At 38.3% G+C, this 21,701-nt stretch overlaps 1 protein-coding gene across 2 annotated transcripts in view; it reads left to right on the top strand.

Annotated features, from left to right (window-relative positions):
• Positions 1–21,283, top strand: part of nmt2 (N-myristoyltransferase 2) — a 75,240-nt gene extending 53,957 nt beyond the window's left edge. For both annotated transcript variants that reach the window (XM_039736658.1, XM_039736659.1), the window contains exons 10-12: positions 3,817–3,984; positions 18,836–18,973; positions 19,471–21,283. In XM_039736658.1, coding sequence (XP_039592592.1) covers positions 3,817–3,984; positions 18,836–18,973; positions 19,471–19,491 — 327 coding nt within the window. In that variant the 3' untranslated portion in view covers positions 19,492–21,283. The remainder of the gene's footprint in view (positions 1–3,816; positions 3,985–18,835; positions 18,974–19,470) is intronic.
• Positions 21,284–21,701: the final 418 nt, after the last annotated feature.

Here is a 21,701-nt window from a genome sequence, read left to right as displayed (position 1 = left end):
CATCATTCTGCTACAGTAATTTTGCATATGTAATCATTCAGATATCTGAAAACAAATGTTTTTTTTATGCTTTTTGATAAGTACCATAAAATATGTAACAGTATAAATTAGACATTAGAGCATTACCTACCTTGTTAAGAAATCAGATGACTCTCAAGCATATTACAAACATTACTTCTTCTTCTTTTGGCTGTTCCCATTAGAGGTTGTCACTGTGGATAATCTTTTTCCATATCTTCCTATATCCTCTGCATCTTGCTGTGTTACACCCATCACCTGCATGTCCTCTCTCACCACATCCATAAACCTTCTCTTAGGCCTTTCTGTTTTCCACTTGCCTGGCTGCTCTATCCTTATAGCATCCTTTTCCCAATATACCCAGCATCTCTCCTCTGCACATCTCCAAACCAACGCAATCTTGCCTCTCTGACTTTGTCTCCAAACTGTCCAACCTGAGCTGTCCCTCTAATGTACTAATTTCTAATCCTGTCCATCCTTGTCACACCCAATGCAAATCTTAACATCTTTAAGATCTCCAGCTCTGTCTCCTGTTTTTTTTAGTCCGTGCCACAGTCTCCAACCAATTTAACATAGCTGTTCTCATTACCATCCTGTAGACCTTCCCTTTCGCTCTTGTTGATACCCGTCTGTCACAAATTACTCCTGACACTCTTCTCCACCCATTTCACCACACCTGCACTCTCTTTTTCACCTCTCTATCACAATCTCCGTTACTCTGTACTGTCCTCACCCTCCTCCTCTTCTTGATTTCCAACGTCATCCTACAGACCACCATGCTATGTTGCCTAACTACGCTTTCCCCTGCCTCCACTTTGTAGTTTTCAATTTCCTTTGGATTGACCCTCCTGCATAGGATTTAATCTACATGTATACATCTTCCTCCACTTTGTGTCACCCTATGTTCCTCCCTCTTCTTAAAATATGTATTCACCAACATGTCCATTGAAATCCTCTCCAATCACCACTCTCTGTCTCTTGGGTACACTGTATAACGCTTCATCCATCTCACTCCAGAAATCTTCTTTCTTATCCACCACACACCCAACTTGCAGGGCATATCCACTAACATCATTCATCATCACACGTTCAGTTTCCAGCTTCATAATCGTCACTCTGTCTGACCCTCTTTTCACCTCCAAAACACTCTTGACGTACAGAACAATTTGAATCCACCTCCGATCCACCTGGCCTTACTCCCCTTCCATTTAGTCTCTTGCACGCACAATATATCAACCTTCCTTCTTTCCATAACATCAGCTAACTCTCTCCCCTTACCAGTTATACTGCCAACATTCAAAGTTCCTACCCTCAGTTCCACTCTCTTTACCTTCCTCCTCTCCTCCTGCCTCCAGACTTGTCTATTCCCTCTTCTTCAGCCAACAACACCCCAATTTCCACCAGCACCCTGTTGTCTAATATGTTAACCTGGGCCTCGGCCGATCTGGTATGGAAATCTGTATTGTTGTCCACATATTGATCTGGCAAAATTTTACACCTGATGCCCTTCCTGACGTTATCCTCCCCATTTATTCAGGGTTAGGACTGGCACACTGGTTTGTGCAACCCCTGTGGCTGGGTTATATGAGGATGTTAATGGAGAAGTTTAGAGAAGGCCAGAAGGAGTTGCATTTCGTCTTTGTGGACCTAGAGAAAGCATATGACAGGGTGCCTCGAGAGGAGCTGTGGTATTGTATGAGGAAGTCGGGAGTGGCAGAGAAGTACGTAAGAGTTGTACAGGATACGTACGAGGAAAGTGTGACAGTGGGCGAGGTCTGCAGTAGGAGTGACGGATGCATTTATCGTGGAGGTGGGATTACATCAGGGATCAGCTCTGAGCCCTTTCTTATTTGCAGTGGTGATGGACAGGTTGACAGACGAGATTACACTGAAGTCCCCGTGGACTATGATGTTTGCTGATGACATTGTGATCTGTAGCGATAGTAGGGAGCAGGTTGAGGAGACCCTGGAGAGGTGGAGATATGCTCTAGAGAGGAGAGGAATGAAGGTCAGTAGGAACAAAACAGAATACATGTGTGTAAATGAGAGGGAGGTCAATGGAATGGTGAGGATGCAGGGAGTAGAGTTGACGAAGGTGGATGAGTTTAAATACTTGGGATCAATAGTACAGAGTAATGGGGAATGTGGAAGAGAGGTGAAAAAGAGAGTGCAGGCAGGGTGGAATGAGTGGAGAAGAGTGTCAGGAGTGATTTGTGACAAATGGATATCAGAAAGAGTGAAAGGGAAGGTCTACAGGACGGTAGTGAAACCAGCTATGTTATATGGGTTGGAGACGGTGGCACTGACCAGAAAGCAGGAGACAGAACTGGAGGTAGCAGAGTTAAAGATGCTAAGATATGCACTGGGTGTGACAAGGATGGATAGGTTAAGAAACAAGTACGTTTGAGGATCGGCTCAAGTTGGACGGTTGGGAGACAAAGTCAGAGAGGCGAGATTGCGTTGGTTTGGACATGTGCATAGGAGAGATGCTGAATATATTGGGAGAAGGGTGCTAAGGATAGAGCTGTCAGGGAAGAGGAAAAGAGGAAGGCCTAACAGAAGGTTTATGGATGTGGTGAGAGAGGACATGCATGTGATGGGTGTAACAGAACAAGATACAGAGGACAGAAAGATACAGAAGATGATGATCCGCTGTGGCGACCCCTAACGGGAGCAGCCGAAAGAAGAAGAAGATTATATAACAAACATTACTAAATATTTTATAATACAAAGCAACTATAGTAGATCACATATGATAATCTACCTACTAACAGCTTTAATTTTTGTCTTTTTTTCTCACCCATAATGTGCCTTTGTCACCTTAAGAAGAGTTAAAATTCTTTGAGCTGAATAAAACAAAATGCCATGCTAGCAGTTAGTGTAAGGATATATTAGATTAAATGGTCACTATCATCACGTGTACATATTACATTGAAATTCTACTTGCATTAGCTCATCAACATACAACACTTCACACCTCAAACATTGGTGTTTTTTGGACATACAGTACAGGCCAAAAGTTTGGACACACCTTCTCATTCAATGTGTTTTCTTTATTTTAATGACCATTTACAGCACTCCATCACTCTCCTTCTTGGTCAAATAGCCCTTACACAGCCTGGAGGTGTGTTTGGGGTCATTGTCCTGTTGAAAAATAAATGATCGTCCAACTAACCTGACTTCTGCACACTACAACTGCTGGTCCCAACCCCATTGATAAAGCAAGAAATTCCACTAAATAACCCTGATAAGGCACACCTGTGAAGTGAAAACCATTTCAGGTGACTACCTGTTGAAGCTCATCGAGAGAATGCCAAGAGTGTGCAAAGCAGTAATCAGAGCAAAGGGTGGCTATTTTGAAGAAACTAGAATATAAAACATGTTTTCAGTTATTTCACCTTTTTTTGTTAAGTACATAACTCCACATTTGTTCATTCATAGTTTTGATGCCTTCAGTGAGAATCTACCAATGTAAATGGTCATGAAAATAAAGAAAACACAATGAATGAGGAGGTGTGTCCAAACTTTTGGCCTGTACTGTATACCTTGCTTTTACACTAATCTTGAGGAAATATTAGAAAAGTTAACTAGCTTTCTTTTTAATAATGTTTCACACATGCAAATAGTAGAAGTAATGTTTGATGAAAAGTTACATTTCAGTCACAGCTGTTGAAACGATGCAATAGGTTTTTTGTGCTATTTTAGGTTTTAAGCCTAAAAGATGATAAAAATGTTAAGAGGTAAATATTGTATTAAACTTAGACAGTTTGTCATTGTATGACCAATTTTGTTTTGCAGAACCCTGGGGGAGTTTTGACTGACTTCACAAGTTTTTACACCCTTCCATCAACAGTTATGCATCATCCTGTTCACAAGAGTCTGAAAGCTGCCTATTCTTTCTATAATGTGCACACTGAAACCCCTCTCTTGGACCTTATAAATGATGCACTCATCCTTGCTAAACTGGTACTTTTTTTTTTTTTTATAATTAATTTGTTTTTACTGAAGATAGGATATCTCAAGAGAGAGGCTAATAAAATCTCTCCACAAAAGTCATTGGAAATGTGTTGGATGAGGTATAATAATTTTACGAACATTTCTCCATTTTTTGAGACACATGCAGCCAGGTCCAGAAGTATTTAGAAAGTGACACAGTTTTCATAATTTTGGGTCTATGCACCACCATAATGTATTTGAAACAAAGCAATCAAATTGTGATTGAAGTATAGACATTCAGCTTTCATTCTTGTGGTTTAACAAAAGTATAGTATGAGCTGTTTACAAAAAAAATGACATTATTATACACGGTTGCCGTATTTGAACAGACTAACATAATTATAAATATAACGCGCATTTTCAAAATTTAGTTGAAAATATTTTGCCGTCAATGACTTTCTGAAGTCCATGGAATCCATGGCCATCTCCAAGTGCTGGGTTTCAACACTAGTGATGCTTTGCCAGGCATTTACTGCAGCTGTCTTCAGTTGTTGATTGTTGGTTGGAGTTTCTGTCTTCAGTTTTGTCTTCAGCAAGTGAAATGCATGTCCATTTGGGTTGATGTCAGTTGAATGATTTGGTCTTTGAAGAATATTCCACTGCTTTGTGTAGAAAAGCACTTGGTTTGCTTTCATAGTATATTTTGGCCCATTTTCAATCTGTACTGTGAAGTGTTGTCCCATCAGTTTTGCAGCATTTAGCTGAATCTGAACAAATAATATTGTCCTATATACTTCAGAATTCATCCTGCTGTTTCTGCCAGTAGTCATGTCATCAATAAACACTAGTGACTGATTTATATTCGCAGCCATGCATGATCATGCCATAAAACTGCCACCACCATGTTTCAAAGATGATGTGGTATACTATAGGTCATGAGCTATTTTTTCTCTTCTCCATACTCTTTCCAACATTGTGTTGTATATTGATCTTAGTTTCCTTTGTCCAATGAAAATAGTTTCAGAATTGGACAGGCTTTTAAAAAATGTATTCTGGCAAAGTCTAATCTATCCTTCCTGTGCTTGAGGTTTACCAGTGGTTTGCACCTTGTGGTAAACCCTCTGTTTTTACTTTTATGAAGTCTTCTCTTGATTGTAGACTTTGGCAATGATAGGTCTACGTCCCGAAGAGTGTTCTTGGTATGGCTACATTTTGTTAAGGGGTTCTTCTTCACCAAGAACGAGGGGGGGTTGGCAAACTTGAAATGAAAAAATAAAAGAAACACAAAATATAATATTTGAAAAGTCAACACTCTTTTATGATTGTTCAGAGAGCTACTGAGAAAAATGTTTGTTTGCAATTCATTGACCCCATGTTGAACCAAAGAGATTAAGAAGGCAGGCAGTTTGTATGCAGTGCATTAGATGGTCTTATGTGACATTGTTAGTGTTGTAGCTCTTGACTAGGTGCGTAGTAGAAAATCCAGACTCGTACATTTTGGTTAATCCAAACAGAGTCATCACAAAAAAGGGCAAACCTGCAAGCCTGGCATTGGTGTTATTGTAGAGTTCAGGCTGCATATAACTACAGGTATGGTTGACAGAATTCCATGGATAAGCAGTTTTCTGCTCTTTGTAGATCAATAGCAGTAGTCATTTACATAGACTGAGTGCAGTTTTCAAACTGGAATTGTTTGGTGGATGATTAGGTGTCAATGATTAATGATTAGTAGCCCTTGTTGGTTGCTAGCCATCACACCTAAATGATAAATCAATCTGGTTGTCACTGTCTGAGTTAGCATTAGATGGAAACGGCAGAAAAAACCTGGAGAAATGAAGGCTAAAGAATAATGGTGAAGGCAATTTTAAATAAAGGTAGCGTGTGTTTAAATGATATTGAAAGTGGAATAGAAAGCACATTTTTTTGTATCTGGTTACACAAGTAAAAAAATGTTTCATTGAACAGGAGAACACCAAAAAAGTGACAGTGAGTGATTGTTACTGATAGTTTGACAAGTCTGCTAAAATATTCACCATATTTTGTTTAGAAGTGATCTATTATACCTTGAGGGAATGTAACACTGCGGAAGATCACATACTTAGCCAAAAAAAAGAACAAAAAGGCCAGGAAAAAAACTTTTAATTCATTGTACAAGTTACATTTTATCCTCTACTTTTTCCTAACAACTAATACACTACCATCATGTCAAGCCTTACAGATCATCCTAATTCAGTGATTTTTCTAAGCAGTGTAGCCTGTTACACAATTAAGTCTTTATTGTGATCAAAAAAAAAAAAAAAAAATAGATATATATTGTGAACCCGGCCCGGACACAGACAGGCGGACATGTTGTTCATCAAACCACCACACGTTTATTTACACAAATATATACAAGTATGGTCACTCAGACCCAGTCCACTAGTGCACTAAACCCCAATACTTAGTCCTGGCCACAAATGCCTGCTCTTCGGGCCGCCTCCACACTCTCCTCGTGCCTCGTCCTCTTCCACTCGACTCTAGCCTCGAATGAAGGGAGACGGCCCCTTTTATACATGACCCGGATGAGCTCCAGGTGCTTCCGACACTCCCCCATTGGCCACGCCACAGCGTGGCGGAAGTGTCGGCTGTTCTCCCGGGAGCTCTCCAGGTATCCTCCAAAGTCTTTCCTCCAGCACTTCCTGGTGTGGCGGAAGTGCTGGGGTAACAGGTCCCCAAGGCATTGGGGCACCTCCTGGTGGTGACCACGGGCCCCTATAGGGTGGAGCTTCCATGCCCTGTACCCGTGGCCCCCAGAGCAACCAGGAAGGCGACCCCCACGTGATCCAGGGTGGGCACAGACCCACATCTGGTCCCTCATGGCGTCACAGCCGGGTCATGGCCCCTGGCATCCTTGACAATATAGATATAGATATATATATATAGATATAGATAGATATATATATATAAAATCACTCACCGATAATTAGAAAATACTCTAGAGGAAACATGGTTTGACGCATAGGTTTACTGTACATTGAAGGCATTAAAGAGTATTTAGAAAACACCATTTTCACACAACTACAGATGAGGCAGCAATTTAAGTTGTCCTGCGCTACTTCTCTGATGAATGTGGCCAAGTCACTGTACAGCACTTTCCTTCCCTTAGTATCACTACAGGTGATGGAAAGTCTTGTTTAATAGAGCTTTAATAGAGCTGATTTCTTTGAGGAAAATAACATTACTTGGAAAAACTTACATTAGTATTACATTATTAAAAATAAAAGAAATATATATATAAAATGTATATGTTCCATTATTTTGGAACAGGAATAAATTATATTTTTCTGGTGTTAGATATTAACCTTTTGTAGGAAGGCTAAACGCATAATAAAAGTAAGACAAGTGTAAACGAACAAGGCTGAAGCTAAACAAATTCTGCAGTCTTGCAGCATGGGTAAGTGTTAATGTATTAAGTTACATATTCTAGAGAAACTAAAACTTCATAGAGGCTGTTTTCCAGGCACAGCATTACAAGCTTCTGCTAAGTTTTAACTGTGAGTCTGATCCAACTTTGCCCCCAATAAGCTTAATTTGTGTCCATAAAACTACATTAAAAACACCACTGCCTGCACATAGACTTTCTGGTCTTGTTCCACCTGACCACCTTTAATCTCTTATCAAATACTGTGTTTGTGGGTTTATCTTAAATCACATCTGAGCTTTGAATCTCTTTCTTGCCACAGTTGTAATTCAGCTGTATAAACTAGAGACAGCAGTCTTCTGAAATCTTATTAATAGTAACTGAAAAATAAATCCTGAAAATCACATCCTTTTAAATTTTGAATATGTTGAGTTTGTTGTGGAAATATCAAGAGTTTTATCAAAAAGACGTTGGCAGGACAGTGACCACACAGACTTAAACATAGTGTTTGCTCTATAGATTTTGGCAGTCACAAGCTGAGCATTATTGAAATGCATCAGCTTTTTCAGCAAAACACTGCTAATACTAGAACCACAGTAAATCTGTTTAGTAGACTGGTAATGTCACTCAGATTAGCGACTGGTGTAATTGATTCAGGGGATTTCACAATATCTAACAAAACCTCAGATTAGCTGTTTGGTGATATGACAAAGATCTTTCACGGGGTTGAAGAAGCAGTGAAGCACATAACCCCTGACTAGGTAGCAATCATATTTATGTTGCAAGAAGTCCACATACTGTGCATTTTGATTTCTTTGCAGAAATTTGAAAATGCAATGTTGAAGTAAATAAAGGCTTTGAATGATTACAGTCTCTCTTGCATGTTTCAGGTAATTTTGCATCTGTTACATCTTAGTAAATTATAAGGTGCATCAGATTGATTTTTGGTTGATTAACAGTAAGATGCAAGACAAAGACTTTGTCTTTTCCATGCATAGGGGTCCTCTTTCTGCAACTAAGAGGTCAACCTTGCTCACATGCAATCCATTCTTTCAAAAAATGTTTTTACAACTATGTCTCTGCTAATTGTGTAGTAATTTCCTCTGATAACATTTTCTTATTACTGGCACAGATTTGGGGATAAGCTGAGTGGATGTCCCACTATTAAACACAGTAGTTTAATTTTTTGTACAGTTTACTAAAACCAAAGGCAAAATGCACTTCTGCCTCTAATTGAATAATGGATTTTTAATGTCTTATATTTAACCCTTGCACCTGAACAGTGCTATTTATGAGCAGATTTTGAAATATCTCTGTAAAAGTAACAGACTTTTCTTGCCCAGTAGATGGTACTGTTATACTTCTGTGTTTCCAATTACTGACAAAGTATGTTAAAAGATTGTAAATGAGATGGCTTTTGATTTTCTAAGTAGTATTGTAAGAATTGATGACCATGTAGCAGGCCAGTTCAGTAAAAGCCATGATCCAGTTTGTACAGCAGCTAGCAGCCTGTTGAGTATTGCAGTTTTTCAGGTTATCCAAATTGTCTTCTACAAATATGAGTATAAATGCTATTTTGAGTGAATATTTTTTTCCAGGTTAACCTGCTTTCAGCATCAAACTTTCTTTGTTCTGGTGTGAGCACATACATCAGATACTACAGGAGAAGTGTACAGATGCTTGGATAAAATTTTATAGTTCACGGGTTTTATTGTTGCTCTTTGGGGTAATTTGGAAGGAAGTCCACTACTAGAAAAAGTCATCCTGTTCTTACACTTAGTGCATTTTATAAAGAATTTGTTATATAGTAGGCTAAAGATACCAAAAAAGTTTGGTAAAGTTTTAAATCCCTCTCCATGCTTAATGATCAATTGTAACACTTCTTGAGGTCAGATTATTGATAAACTAATCTATGTGAGTTAAAACAAAATGACCACAGGGCCTCAAGTATGAACGATGTGCATGCACAAAAATATTGCATGCGCCCGTTTCCATACACACTTCAAGATGTATAAAAACTAAACTTGGCATAAAGCCATGCACATTTTCATGGCAGGATTCCCCCTTATGTGCGCACTTTTCTGCTTGATTTTGCAAACTGGCGGCACCCAGCATCAAAGCAGTGCCACTGTTTCTGTGTTGTTTCCCTTCTTTTTCATATTAGCATCCATAACGTGGGATTTATCAAATACATCAAAATGAATTGCATGTCATTTACAAATTTAATTCACTTGATTGTAATAATTCTGTAACAATATAATGGTACACAGAATAGCCAAACTATTCCAACTACCATGGCTGCTTTAGTGTTTTTAGAAGACATCGCAAATGGAAAAATTAGAAGAGAGTACGTATTTATAGATGATGATGATGACTGGCTTCTAAGTCAGTTTCCAAGAGTTATCCTTTTGGATTTTTGTGCTAAATTGGTGCCAGCTTTGGAAAGGCAGTATTTGAGGAATCGAGTTCTACCTGTTCCTTCACAAGTTCTGTCCACACTAGCTGACCGATTGGGCATTTCACAATAACCACTGAGTCATGACATGTCAGTTGTATAAGATGGTATTATCTGCTTGTCGTCCAGATATATATGATTTTCTTACACTGTGGTTGAAGTGAGAAGCATAAAAGTAGAATTTGTAGCAATGTCCAGTTTTGCAGATGAAATCAAAGTGGTCAACTGCACGCACATTGCTATTGCTGGACGTGCTATATCAGCCAGGGATGAATTACCAAAAGAATGAGCTAGCATTACATCATCTCTAACAGGAGAGCCTATAAAAACAGCAACTCCGCACACAGTCACAGGCGCTTTTTCCAAATAGTGCGGCAAAAGGCAAGCAGTCACTTTAAGGATAGCAATTCATCTCAAAGAGCCATGTAAAGAGCAGAGAATCTATCCATTGTGGCGCTTGTCAACGACCTTACACTATAAAGGCGCCTTCAAAGAATGTATTTGCTTATGTAAATAGAAAGCATTTCCACTCTTATTAATGTGTTGCTCTCTAGTCCACAGAAATTGTTGCATTGTGTAAACATGTAGCGTGCTGTATAATGTGGCACACAATCATGGCTTGCCTGTACCAGAAGAGATGTGGTATGATGACCCTGACCCACAAAAAGATCAGTCTAATCGGACTGCATTACAACTTCATTTAAAAGTAATTAGCAGAATGTAAAAACAGGTAATCAGATGCAAAATATATTTTGTAACCAATTCATTTAATTTGTGATCAATATCTCATAGTACAGCCCTTATATTCCTTAGTTCATTGGCCACATCTCTTACACCATCCACTGTTACATTTTGTGACTCCAAAACAGTGTCTGTCAACACACAGCAAGATGGTTGCCCAGTGGTTTCCAAAGCAGAGGTGTGTGTGCAGCCAGCACCTGTGGGTGTTGCGTCCTTTTGTAATATTGTCTGAAACAGAATAAACAGACGGTGGGCTGTGACTCGCCTTTGCACTGCAACTTCGGTATTTGCACACTTATTTTTTTTTTATTTCAGGCATTGTGCCACTTTCTGAACTTTAAACTGTCTCCACCATGCTGTATCACTTGATCAACTTCCTTTTGTTGCTTATACCACTGCTTAAGCCAACAAATACATTAGAACCTTGGCTTGCGAGTGTTCTGCAAGATGAGCTAAAGTAATTAATAAATTTTGACTTGATAAACGAGCAATGTCTTGCAATACGAGTAGTACGTATACGCTTTGTCTGCCAAGCACCACGTAATCACAACTGAGCTGATGGTGGTTCTCTCTCTCGCTACGGGATTGTGGGTAATCGTCTCCCATTCTCCATCTGAGTCGCCGTGCTTCATTCATATAGTCAACATTCGTATGAGCGTATACTGTTTACTATAGCATGGTGACCACGTGTGTGTGTTATAACGTGCGAGTCCCTGTCTTGCACCCCAAAACACGAAGCTGAGTCTCAGTACTTTAGCGAGACCAGCTTTTTTCAGCTTGAAACAGAAACAGCACGACTATTTATTGTAGCGGGATCTTCTACTAACTGTACACAGACACGGCAGTCAGGCAGGGTTGGGGCCAAGTAATACTTTGTCCTGCGCATTTATAATGTTCCTGTACAGTAATCCCTCCATTTATATATTTTAAGCCCTTATAAACTCTCCCACACTGTTAACATTATTAGAGCCCTCTAGACATGAAATAACACCCTTTAGTCAAAAGTTTAAACTGTGCTCCATGACAAGACAGAGATGACAGTACTTTCTCACAATTAAAAGAATGCAAACATATCTTCCTCTTCAAAGAATGTGTGTCAGGAGCAGAGAATGTCAGAGAGAGAGAGAGCAAGAGAAAAGCAAACAATCAAAAAATCAATACGTACTTTTAAGTATGCCGAAGCACCGCGATAAAGCGGCATTTTGTAGAGGAGTGTCCGTATCCTCTAGGCAAAGAGCCCTTCTTCTCACACCCCCTCCGTCAGGCAGAGAGAGTGAGAGAGACAGAGAAAAGCAAACAATCAAGCACTGCGCGGGAAGCATATCGTATATCATTGAGGAGTTTTATTTAATATGTAATACATGCTCTGATTGGGTAGCTTCTAAGCCATTCGCCAATAGTGTCCCTTGTATGAAATTAACTGGGCAAACAAACTGAGGAAGCATGAGCCATGAAAGACACATTGTCCGCAGAAATCCATGAACCAGCGAAAAATCCGTGACATATATTTAGATATGCTTACATTTAAAATCCGCGATGGAGTGAAGCCACGAAAGTCGAAGCGCGATATAGCAAGGGATCACTGTATTACCCATCAACAGCAGGTGCTTATAGCATGTCCGCAATCTTTTCTGATTCGCTTTTACGGCGAACTGCTACAGTGCTTGGAGCCTGCGGTTGCTTCGGGACGCTTTTCCGCATGTCATCCCATTGGGTGGAATCCCAAAAGAGTTTAGAAACTCATTCACACCAGCCATGATTCTTTTCAAAGGTAAAGTGCAGGTTAATTTGTTTTATGTATTTTTACTTTCTATTTTGTATCAATCATTTTTATATGAATAGTTTTGTGTTGTGGAACGAATCATCTGAGTTTCCATTATTTCTTATGGGGAAATTCGCTTTGATGTACAGTGCTTTGGATTGCGAGCACGTTTCCGGAATGAATTATGCTCGCAAACCGAGGTTCCACTGTAGTATGTTTTTCCTTGCCTCCACTTTTCATTCACTGAAATTCTCTTTTTTTTTTCATATGTTTTTGCCATTGTGTCTTAAAACACTGAATAGCAGGGGTTTATTTATATTTATTTGCATTTTCAGATATGCAAAATTTTGGAAGGAGTTGGGGTTGGGCTGTAGGTATGTGCACGTGTGTTAAATTTCACGTTCATTAGGATTTATAATGCAGAAGAAGTGCATGGAACTTGGCGTACGCACAGTTTTATGCAATTGGATATTTTTGTGCTTATGCACATTTCCAGTTTTGACCATGTTTTACTGTAAATTCTACACACAAAGTTGTACATGAGGCCCTAGGTCTTTACCTTTAATAAAGGCAGAAGGCTTGTTGAGGTTTGTGCTAGTGTTTTGTTCCCTGTTTGGTTATCTTTCTACCCAATTGTTTTATTACCTGATTATGCTTGTATATACTTCGTATTTGTCTGCTTATTTATTCTATTACAAGCGCCACTTCTCTAAACAGTGCATATAAGTTATAGACATGTCTCACTTAATTTTTTTCTGAAAATGTAAGAGCTATGTAAGAGTTTTAATTCTACTATACAAATGTAACATTCAATCAACTACAATAGGGGTTTACAAAGCCCAGTGGGATGAGTTACAGTGGAATAAAGTGTGGCACACCCCAGATTTTATTGTAAGGTATTAAGAAATGTTTGTTTTTATATAATTTGTTCAGTTATCAAAGCTGTGTGTGCTGAGTGTAAGTAATAATCTGTTTAATTCGGTAATAATTTATTCACAATAATGTACTGTTTATTTGTTTGCTTACAGAGCACACTTGTTAGATTGATTATAGTACTGAAGATTATTTTGGCTTTTATTGTTACATGTTGCAAATATTTAATTCCAGTTGTTTATATATATATTAAATGCTATTTCTGTTGTGTATTGTAATCTAGTGACCATTGCCTGCGCAGTATGCACCCGTTATTGGAACGTTTTAGTGTTTTAAGGGTTCTATATCTTATATGTGTTGTTGTTAGAATTAAGTAATTAATGTATCATTACCATAAAAACATACACACACGCTCACGTACAGAGATTAACTGTGGTCATGCTGGCCTTACTAAATGTTTGTGAGTGAGTTCAAATGTGAGAAGATCCTGGTCCAGTGTTGTGATTGCCAAGCAGTACAAGCAAACCTGTTAAATTTTACATTATTTACAGGCAACTTTCTCAGCAGTAAAGTTAAAGAATGCCCAGCTGCTGTTTTCCCACAGCACAGTTGTAACACTGCATCCTCAAATGAAACATCATCCTCCTACACTCCTGGATTGGAGCATGTTTCAAAATAAATAGCACATAATTAAATGGCCAGTTTTTCAACAGTAGATAATAATCTGGAACAGAATTGTGACAATATACATTAGAGTTCATATGGAGAGTTGAAATTATTCTGTTGTCTAATCAGCTTTGGAAACTGTGTGTTTTGACCAGCACACAGTGATTCCAGGATAGGCTCCAGCTCCCTAGGACCATGTACTTGAACAAAATGGAACAATTGATATTGATTGTGCATATTTTCAATTGAAACAAAAAAACTGAAAATGTTTGTAAATTTAGCCATACTCCTAATGAATAGCTCCTACAATAATCTGATCATCCTTTGTTACAACAGTAAAAGTGCAAACTAATACTGCTCTGATTGATCAGCTGCTGATCTAAATCAGCTAATTTTCATTCAAAATAACTTGATCAGTGATTGGAACGTTGGCAGCTTTCAATAAACTTTGTTCACTATGTTTTTCCAAATTTTATGGTAATTTGATTGTAATGTTCCTTAATGCAAAGTAGTTTCTGCCAGGCAGACTTTATCGGAGAGTGAAGACTGTAATAATTGGCTTTTACATTGAAGAAAGTGGAGTAATAAACAGAGAGAAAGGAGTATGAGGAGTCATCCTGTGCTTGGAGAGGAACAGCAGACACACAATATATGTTGTCCAGCTGAACTTTGAGCAGAAGAAAAGAGAGGTGTATAGAAATTAAAAGAAGCTGAATTCCAAATTTTTCATTTTGTCCTTTAATGAAAACAGACAGTCCTTGTCTGAGTGTGGACAAAAGCTGCTCACATTTTTGTATTTAGAAAAAGAACGCCCATTAATCCTTTTTGTAAATCTGCTGAGGGCGCAAAGCAGGAGCAAACTGTGGACAGGGTTGCCAGTTAGACAAACAACAGATAAAGAAAACTTTGCCCATATTGATTAGTTTACAATAGGCTTATTATCATAAAAGGCAAACTTTTTATCTGTTTTATGTGTAAATTTGTTAAGCATGTTAGGCTTGTAAATTCTTGATAAATATCTTAAAATTTTGTTAGAATTTAGGCTTATAATTATGATATATATTAATTGTATGCCATATGTGTTATACAGTCAAAGTAAAAAGTATGTGAACCCTTTGGAATTATCTGGTTTACGGCATGAATTGGTCATAAAAAGTGATCTGATCTTCATCTAAGTCACAGGTAGGGAATCCATTCCTGGACAGGTTTATCCATTCCTGAGAATTCAGGAATCCCACATGTCATTCCCGGGAATCTCGGACTTCTGGGGATGACACAGTGCACAGGCATCTCACATGTGAACGGTTTTAGAACAACCGACACTTATTTTTAATAAAATTACTGCAATATGTTGACACCAATAAAAGACTAACCTTATCTACAAGCAGGTCATGTACATGTATCTAGTTCAGGGGTACCCACACTTTTTCGGCTTGCAAGCTACTTTTAAAATGACCAGGTTGAAATGATCTACCTACATTAAAAATGCTGTATACACTGTGAATGGAAAAAAAAACACCAAAATGTTTTTCATCACATCTTCAACAATAGTCGGCTGATTTACTTAATGTTTGATACAAAGTGTATGTAATATGTTTTCCAACAACAGTTGTATTAATAACTCACAAGTTTATACAGTGTTCCAAATTTTATCAAAATCGGCCGACTATTGTTGAAGATGTGATGAAAAACATTTTGGTGTGTTTTTTATCCACTCACAGTGTGTATGTGTATATATATATTTATAATAGTTTTACACGTGTTTCGCCCTAATTCTGGGCTCATCAGGCGACACACTCACTGCACCCCCTCTCGTGGATCGGACGTCAGCGTTGAAGCCTCTTTACGTTGTGCCACGGTGTGTGGTTTGTTTATTTTACAGCATGTAGATCGGGGTAATTACATTCATGGCATTCATAGTCTGAATCACAATCTGATTGTATGGATGCATGCGGGATATTAGAAGAAAAGAGATCTCAGACTGGCTGCCCTGTATGTCAATCAAGTGGCAAATGCCATAGGGAGGATATATGATGGACTAACATTTAAAAAAAAAAAATTTTTTTTTGAAAGCAACGCAAAACTACCTTTCCGATCTACCGGTTGATCGCAATCGACGTATTGGGCACCCCTGATCTAGTTAGTTGCGGTAATAAGAGCGTAGTAAGCACAACGTGTCCAGCATGTGGTCGTCCAGGCGAGAGCGCACATTCATGCAGAGTAAGCCAGCCGCTGAGAAAGCACGCTCTGCCTCCAATGAAGTAGGCGGCACAGTCATCAGATACTGATACACTTGTTCTAAACAATGCCTGTGATTGCCGTTGCTCTGAAACACCGCCATTTCAGCTTTTACTGATGCATCTAGTTTCTTGTCATCATTCTGTGATGGCAAGTTTCTTGGCACAGATAATGCGGATGCAACAGACTGACGCATTGCAATTTCAAGTTGCTGTTCAAAGCTGTTGTCTGACAGATGTCAATGAAGTCTGCCCCGTCCCAGCATTCGTGAGCTGCAAAGTGCAGACTCCTCCTAGTCCACTGTGCTCAGTCTTAGTGGAAGCTGGGAGACTGACTGCTGCTGGTCTGTTGTTAACTTAATTAATCGGCAACACACTACACAGTAGGCCAAAAAAAGTGCCACTTAATTATTTTCAACTACAACTCTGTTATTTCTTGAACGATTTTTACACTATTACACTCTATATATGCAAGCTTGGCCATTCCCGGGAATTACAGCAATTTCATTCCCGGGAATGTGGGAATGAAAAATGTCAGCCCGGCAATGGATTCCCTAGTCACAGGTACTGATATACACAATAAGCTTAAGCCAGTGACACACAAAAAAGTCTACTCTTTCATAATCTTTATTTTACAAACACATTCAACGTTCACAGTGGTAGTGGAAAAAGTAAGTGAACCTTGATATTTAATAACTGGTTGACCCTCTTTTGGCAGCAATGACCTCAACCATGCGCTTCCTGTAACTGCAGATCAGACCTGCACATCATGCGGAGGGAATTTTAGCCCATTCTTCCCTGCAGAACTGCCTTAACTCTTCCATGTTGTTAGGCTCTCTTCAAGTCATTCCACAGCATCTCAATAGGATTCAGATCTGGGCTCTAACTGGGCCACTCCAAAAGGCGGAGTTTGTTCTTCTGAAGCCACCGTGCTGTGGATTTGCTGCGATGTTTGAGGTCGTTGTCCTGTTGCATCACCCAGCCTCTTCTCAGCTTAAGTTGACGGACAGACACACTCACATTAACCTGGAGAATTTGTTGATAAACTTGTGAATTCATTTTCCCCTCAATGATGGCAAGCTATCCAGGCCCTAATGCAGCAAAGCAGGCCCAAATCATTCCCTCCACCATACTGTACTGTAGGGATGATGTTTTGATGTTGACATACAGTGCCCTTTTTACACCAAATGAAATTCTACTTGTTCCTCCCAAATAGTTCCATTTTGGTTTCATCACTCCACAAAACATTTTCCCAGTACCGTTGTGGAGTGTCCAAGTGCTCTTTCCCAAACTTCAGGCGTTCAGCAATGTTCTTTTTTGATAGCAGTGGTTTCCTTCTTGGTGTCCTGCCATGGACTCCTTTCTTGTTCTGTGTTTTGTGCATCTATCGTATTTGCGTTCTAATGACCTCTTCCAAGTCCTTTGCTGTCACTCTAGGGTTCTTCTTTATCCCATTGCTGACTCTGTGTTGTGCTCTTGGGGTCATCTTGGCAGGGCACCCACTTCTAAGCAGAGTAGCCACAATACCAGATTGTCTCCATTTATAGACAACTTGCCTAACAGTAGACTGATGAATATCTAAAATCTTTGAGATGACTTTGTAACCCTTTCCAGCCTTTTGTACTGTAGATTAACAATTCTAATACGTAGCTCTTCAGACAGCTGTTTTGTGCAAGGCATGATTCCTATCTCGATATGATCCTTGTCAAAAGCTCAAATTTTAGTGTTTTTTATCAATCAAAGTAATTCTAGGTCACACCTCTGAACTCGTTTCATTAAATGGTATGCTAAATTCTGACTGCAATGAGCTTTTCAAAAAGTCATTAGCTTAGGGTTCACTTAATTTTTCCAACCTTCGGTTTCACAGTTTGAATGATTTACTCAATATTGTCAAAAAGTCTCTGAAAATCTGTGTATCTTTAGTTATAGGAGACCGTGTTTGTTCATTACTGTGACTGACATGAAGATACGACCATGTTTTATATGGGATTTAGACATAAACATAGATCATTCCTACGGGTTCACATACTTTTTACTTTGACTGTAGATAAATATTTTTGTACATGTTTTATTAGTTTAAGTATGTATTTTAAGGGGATTATTATTTATTGTAGTATTTTTATGGTTACTCAACAGTAACCTATAGAATTTAATTTTATTAATACAAAATTAACAAGTAAAATCTAGAGTAAACAGTGTAACTATAAAAATACCAAGGTTAACACTTTAGTGTAGAGCATAAGGATTCTATACATCTCGCTTTGCAGGAGCTTATTGTTAAAAAAAAATGTATAATAATAAAAGGATAAAGAAAACTAATTGGTACTGGAATCAACCAGTTCTAGTAACATGCAGCTGGTCACTGATATCGGCCCTAAAAACCAGACCGAAGCATCCCAACTACACACACACACACACACACAAGTTGCTGAACATATTGTTTAGACAGAGGAGGGAGGTGACGTTAGGGAATCTGTGAATCCACCTCCATTACTGACTTCTAAGGATGTAATTAGTTTGTTTTGAAATAATTTGTATAAGCTAAAACAATATGCACCCATTGCACCAACTTCTGTTATGACCTCAGCTAATGAAAATCTTACAATATTACAACTACAATTGGCATACATGTATGATCACCATTGACTGAATATGTTTGTAAAGTTACTTGGAAAGAGTGCAAATGCAAAGTTATTAAGACGTGTCAAATGGTTCATTTCTTTAACACATATTTTTTGTATTCACAGAAAGGTTTTGATGTCTTTAATGCACTGGATTTAATGGAAAACAAAACATTTCTTGAAAAGCTGAAATTTGGTATAGGCGATGGAAATTTGCAGTATTATTTGTACAACTGGAAGTGTCCTGCAATGGAGCCAGAAAAGGTGAAGCTCTTTTAAGAAAAGTAACAATCACACATCACGTTGGTTAAAGGAATTTGTGGCTTATGGCGAAATAGACTTGTTTGGGAAGATTATTTTTACAGTGATTAACTGAAAGAAACACAAAGACATTAACATTTGAATTTTAACACCTGAGACCTTAGGACATCTTAAACCCAAATATATAAGCTGCTTACTTTCTGTCTTTCAGATTGACACAGAATGACAGAACATGCAGTTGTGTTTTGAGTGAGGTGTACACATCCATTCCTTAATCAGACAGACTATTGTTGACATGATGTCCGCTGTCTGTCATATCCTGTCCCTTCTACATGTCCAGTTAGTTTTTTGTATCATAGAGATATTGGAGGCCCTACATACTGGTTGTGAGACAGTTTTATATGTAGTGGGGTTGGCACTAGATCCTGACATGCCAAAAACATGTCTGTCCACCCATCATTTCCAAGTGAAAGCTGATAACTTCTGTTTCTGTCTTCCAGATCGGGTTGGTTTTACAGTAGAGACCTGAGGAACTGAATGCCATATTGAGTCAGAGTTACACTTTGTCAAACTCTGGACATGCTTTACCCTTCAATCCACTTCAAAAGAAGGAATGCACAACCTCAACACAATCATGTGAACAGAGACCACAACGTCAGTTTCTCTTCTAAGGCTTGTCGATTTAACACATGAGAACATTGCAAGTACAGATTTGAAGAAATGATGTCTCTTTTTAACCATTTACATCCTGAATGTGAACCATACAGACTGCTTGAGACAGAATTTCACCAATAAATTTTGATCATCTGATAAGAAAATGAAGTTACTTTCATTGTCTTAAAGATATACACCTGCCTAAATGGCTCCTAATCCTATAAGGGGCTTGGAGGGGTAGAACAAGATTCATTGAGATGCAATTCATTTCTTTTTTGCACAAAGATACAAAATAAGTATTTGTATTGAAGATAAATTATTGCTCCTGTCATTGTTCAATTTGATATTTATTATTTGTTTTTGTGCTGGAAGGTTAAGAAGATGCCAAAGTGCCCATATTGTTTCCACCTGTTAAGTGCATGACTTTGGAGCAAAGAAAATATATACTGTACATAGCAGCGGTTCTAGTTTTGCACACCGGGATATTTTTGTTTTTTTATTTTATTTAAAGAACAAATGTAACAGCACATTATTGATGCTGCTAAGCCATACATTTATCCATGTCTGAGCACAGAGTAGTCTATTCTCCAAATGCTTGTATTTCTTGTATAGGTATCTGGGAACAGGAGCAGCACTTTTTGTTTACAGATTGTATTTGCAAGCTTCTACACATCTTTTAAATCTGCAGAAGAAAAAACAAGGTAAATGACAATACCAGCCGATACTGTGATAGGTGTCACAAATGCACACACAGTACTGAAAGCTTTTTGAAGTGCATAATTTTATTTTGTATATATGTGAAAGCATGTCTGCTTATTGCAGCTAGAGAGCATTTGTTTATCAGCTTTGTACTTTCTTTCTTGAAAGGCTTTTAATGACAGCTTTATACTTGTGGGAGAGATTTGTTCCTTTGTGGTATGATATGTTTCTGATGCTGTGGTCATATTCTTCTGGTAAGAATATATAATTGTTTTCCATACTTTAGGTGTGATAATGTGTCTGGTGCAGTTTTGTGTGAAGCGCTGACAAAAATGAAGAGTCATAAAGCAGATGAGCAGAATGCCAAGCTTGTTCAAAAAGATTTCAGCAAAGGCTTTTTTTTTTTGAACATGCTCAAAATTTATACTTGAACAAATACTTTAACTGGGTTTTGTAAATGTTTTTGGTGTAACATTGTGAACGTGATAAGTTCCTGGAACTATGTAAGTTACCCAGGTCTAAAGCCATGTTCCCAATAAGGCCTGAAAAAGTCATGTTTTTATATTTGTGGGGGCTTCCTTTAGGATTTTACTCCATACTTAGACCTTTTTAAAATCCCTCATACATCTGAAAATCAAGAAGGTGGATTGACAAGATTTGTAAAAGAAGCCTTTTGTAAGAGTCATTTGTTCATCATTTTCAAGTAAAATATCTAATAGGCACAAGGATCAACTGAATGAGTGACCATTTTGGACTCCTGATTTTCAGTCATTGATTCAGTTTTATACTCTAGTTTTATTTTGTTTGTAGATGGTAGAAGAGCCTTAAGGACAAACTGAAGAACAAATGAGAAAAACCAGCACTTTTAACTGGCCATTAATTAACTCCCTTCTTGTCTGAAACAAATTTGAGGTCTACCAGCATGGATATTCAGTCAAATAAAATTCTCCCAACTTTGAATTTCCTCTTTGTATATCTTATTTCAAGGTACTGCTAGTGCAATTAATAACAATCCATGTATGCCAGCGAAGGCCTAAATCAGTGAACCAATAATAGTGCAGAGTGGACAGTGATTATGGGTTTAAACGGGGATATTTAACTTTACTGGACCTTGATCATTTGTGCTGTGAAGCCATTGCCCTTCCAAGTTCTCATGCTGAAATATTAAATAATGCTAAAATTATTTAACATTACTAATATGAATGGGCAGATATTGTTTTACCTGAGGAAGTTAGTTTCTTTTGGAAAAAGTCAATCCTGTCAATCGGTATTGGATCTCTGCTTTCCTATACTAGTTGATGTTCAAACGTTCTGCATTTATTGAAGTTATCACTTACCTCTCCATATTTGCTCCAGTGTTACAATGAAAGATTTGAAG

This window comes from Polypterus senegalus, chromosome 15, assembly GCF_016835505.1.
Source record: "Polypterus senegalus isolate Bchr_013 chromosome 15, ASM1683550v1, whole genome shotgun sequence".
In the NCBI taxonomy this organism is placed as follows: Eukaryota; Metazoa; Chordata; class Cladistia; order Polypteriformes; family Polypteridae; genus Polypterus; species Polypterus senegalus.
Note: the sequence above shows the minus strand (reverse complement) of the source record. Positions and strands in the feature narration are given on the sequence as shown.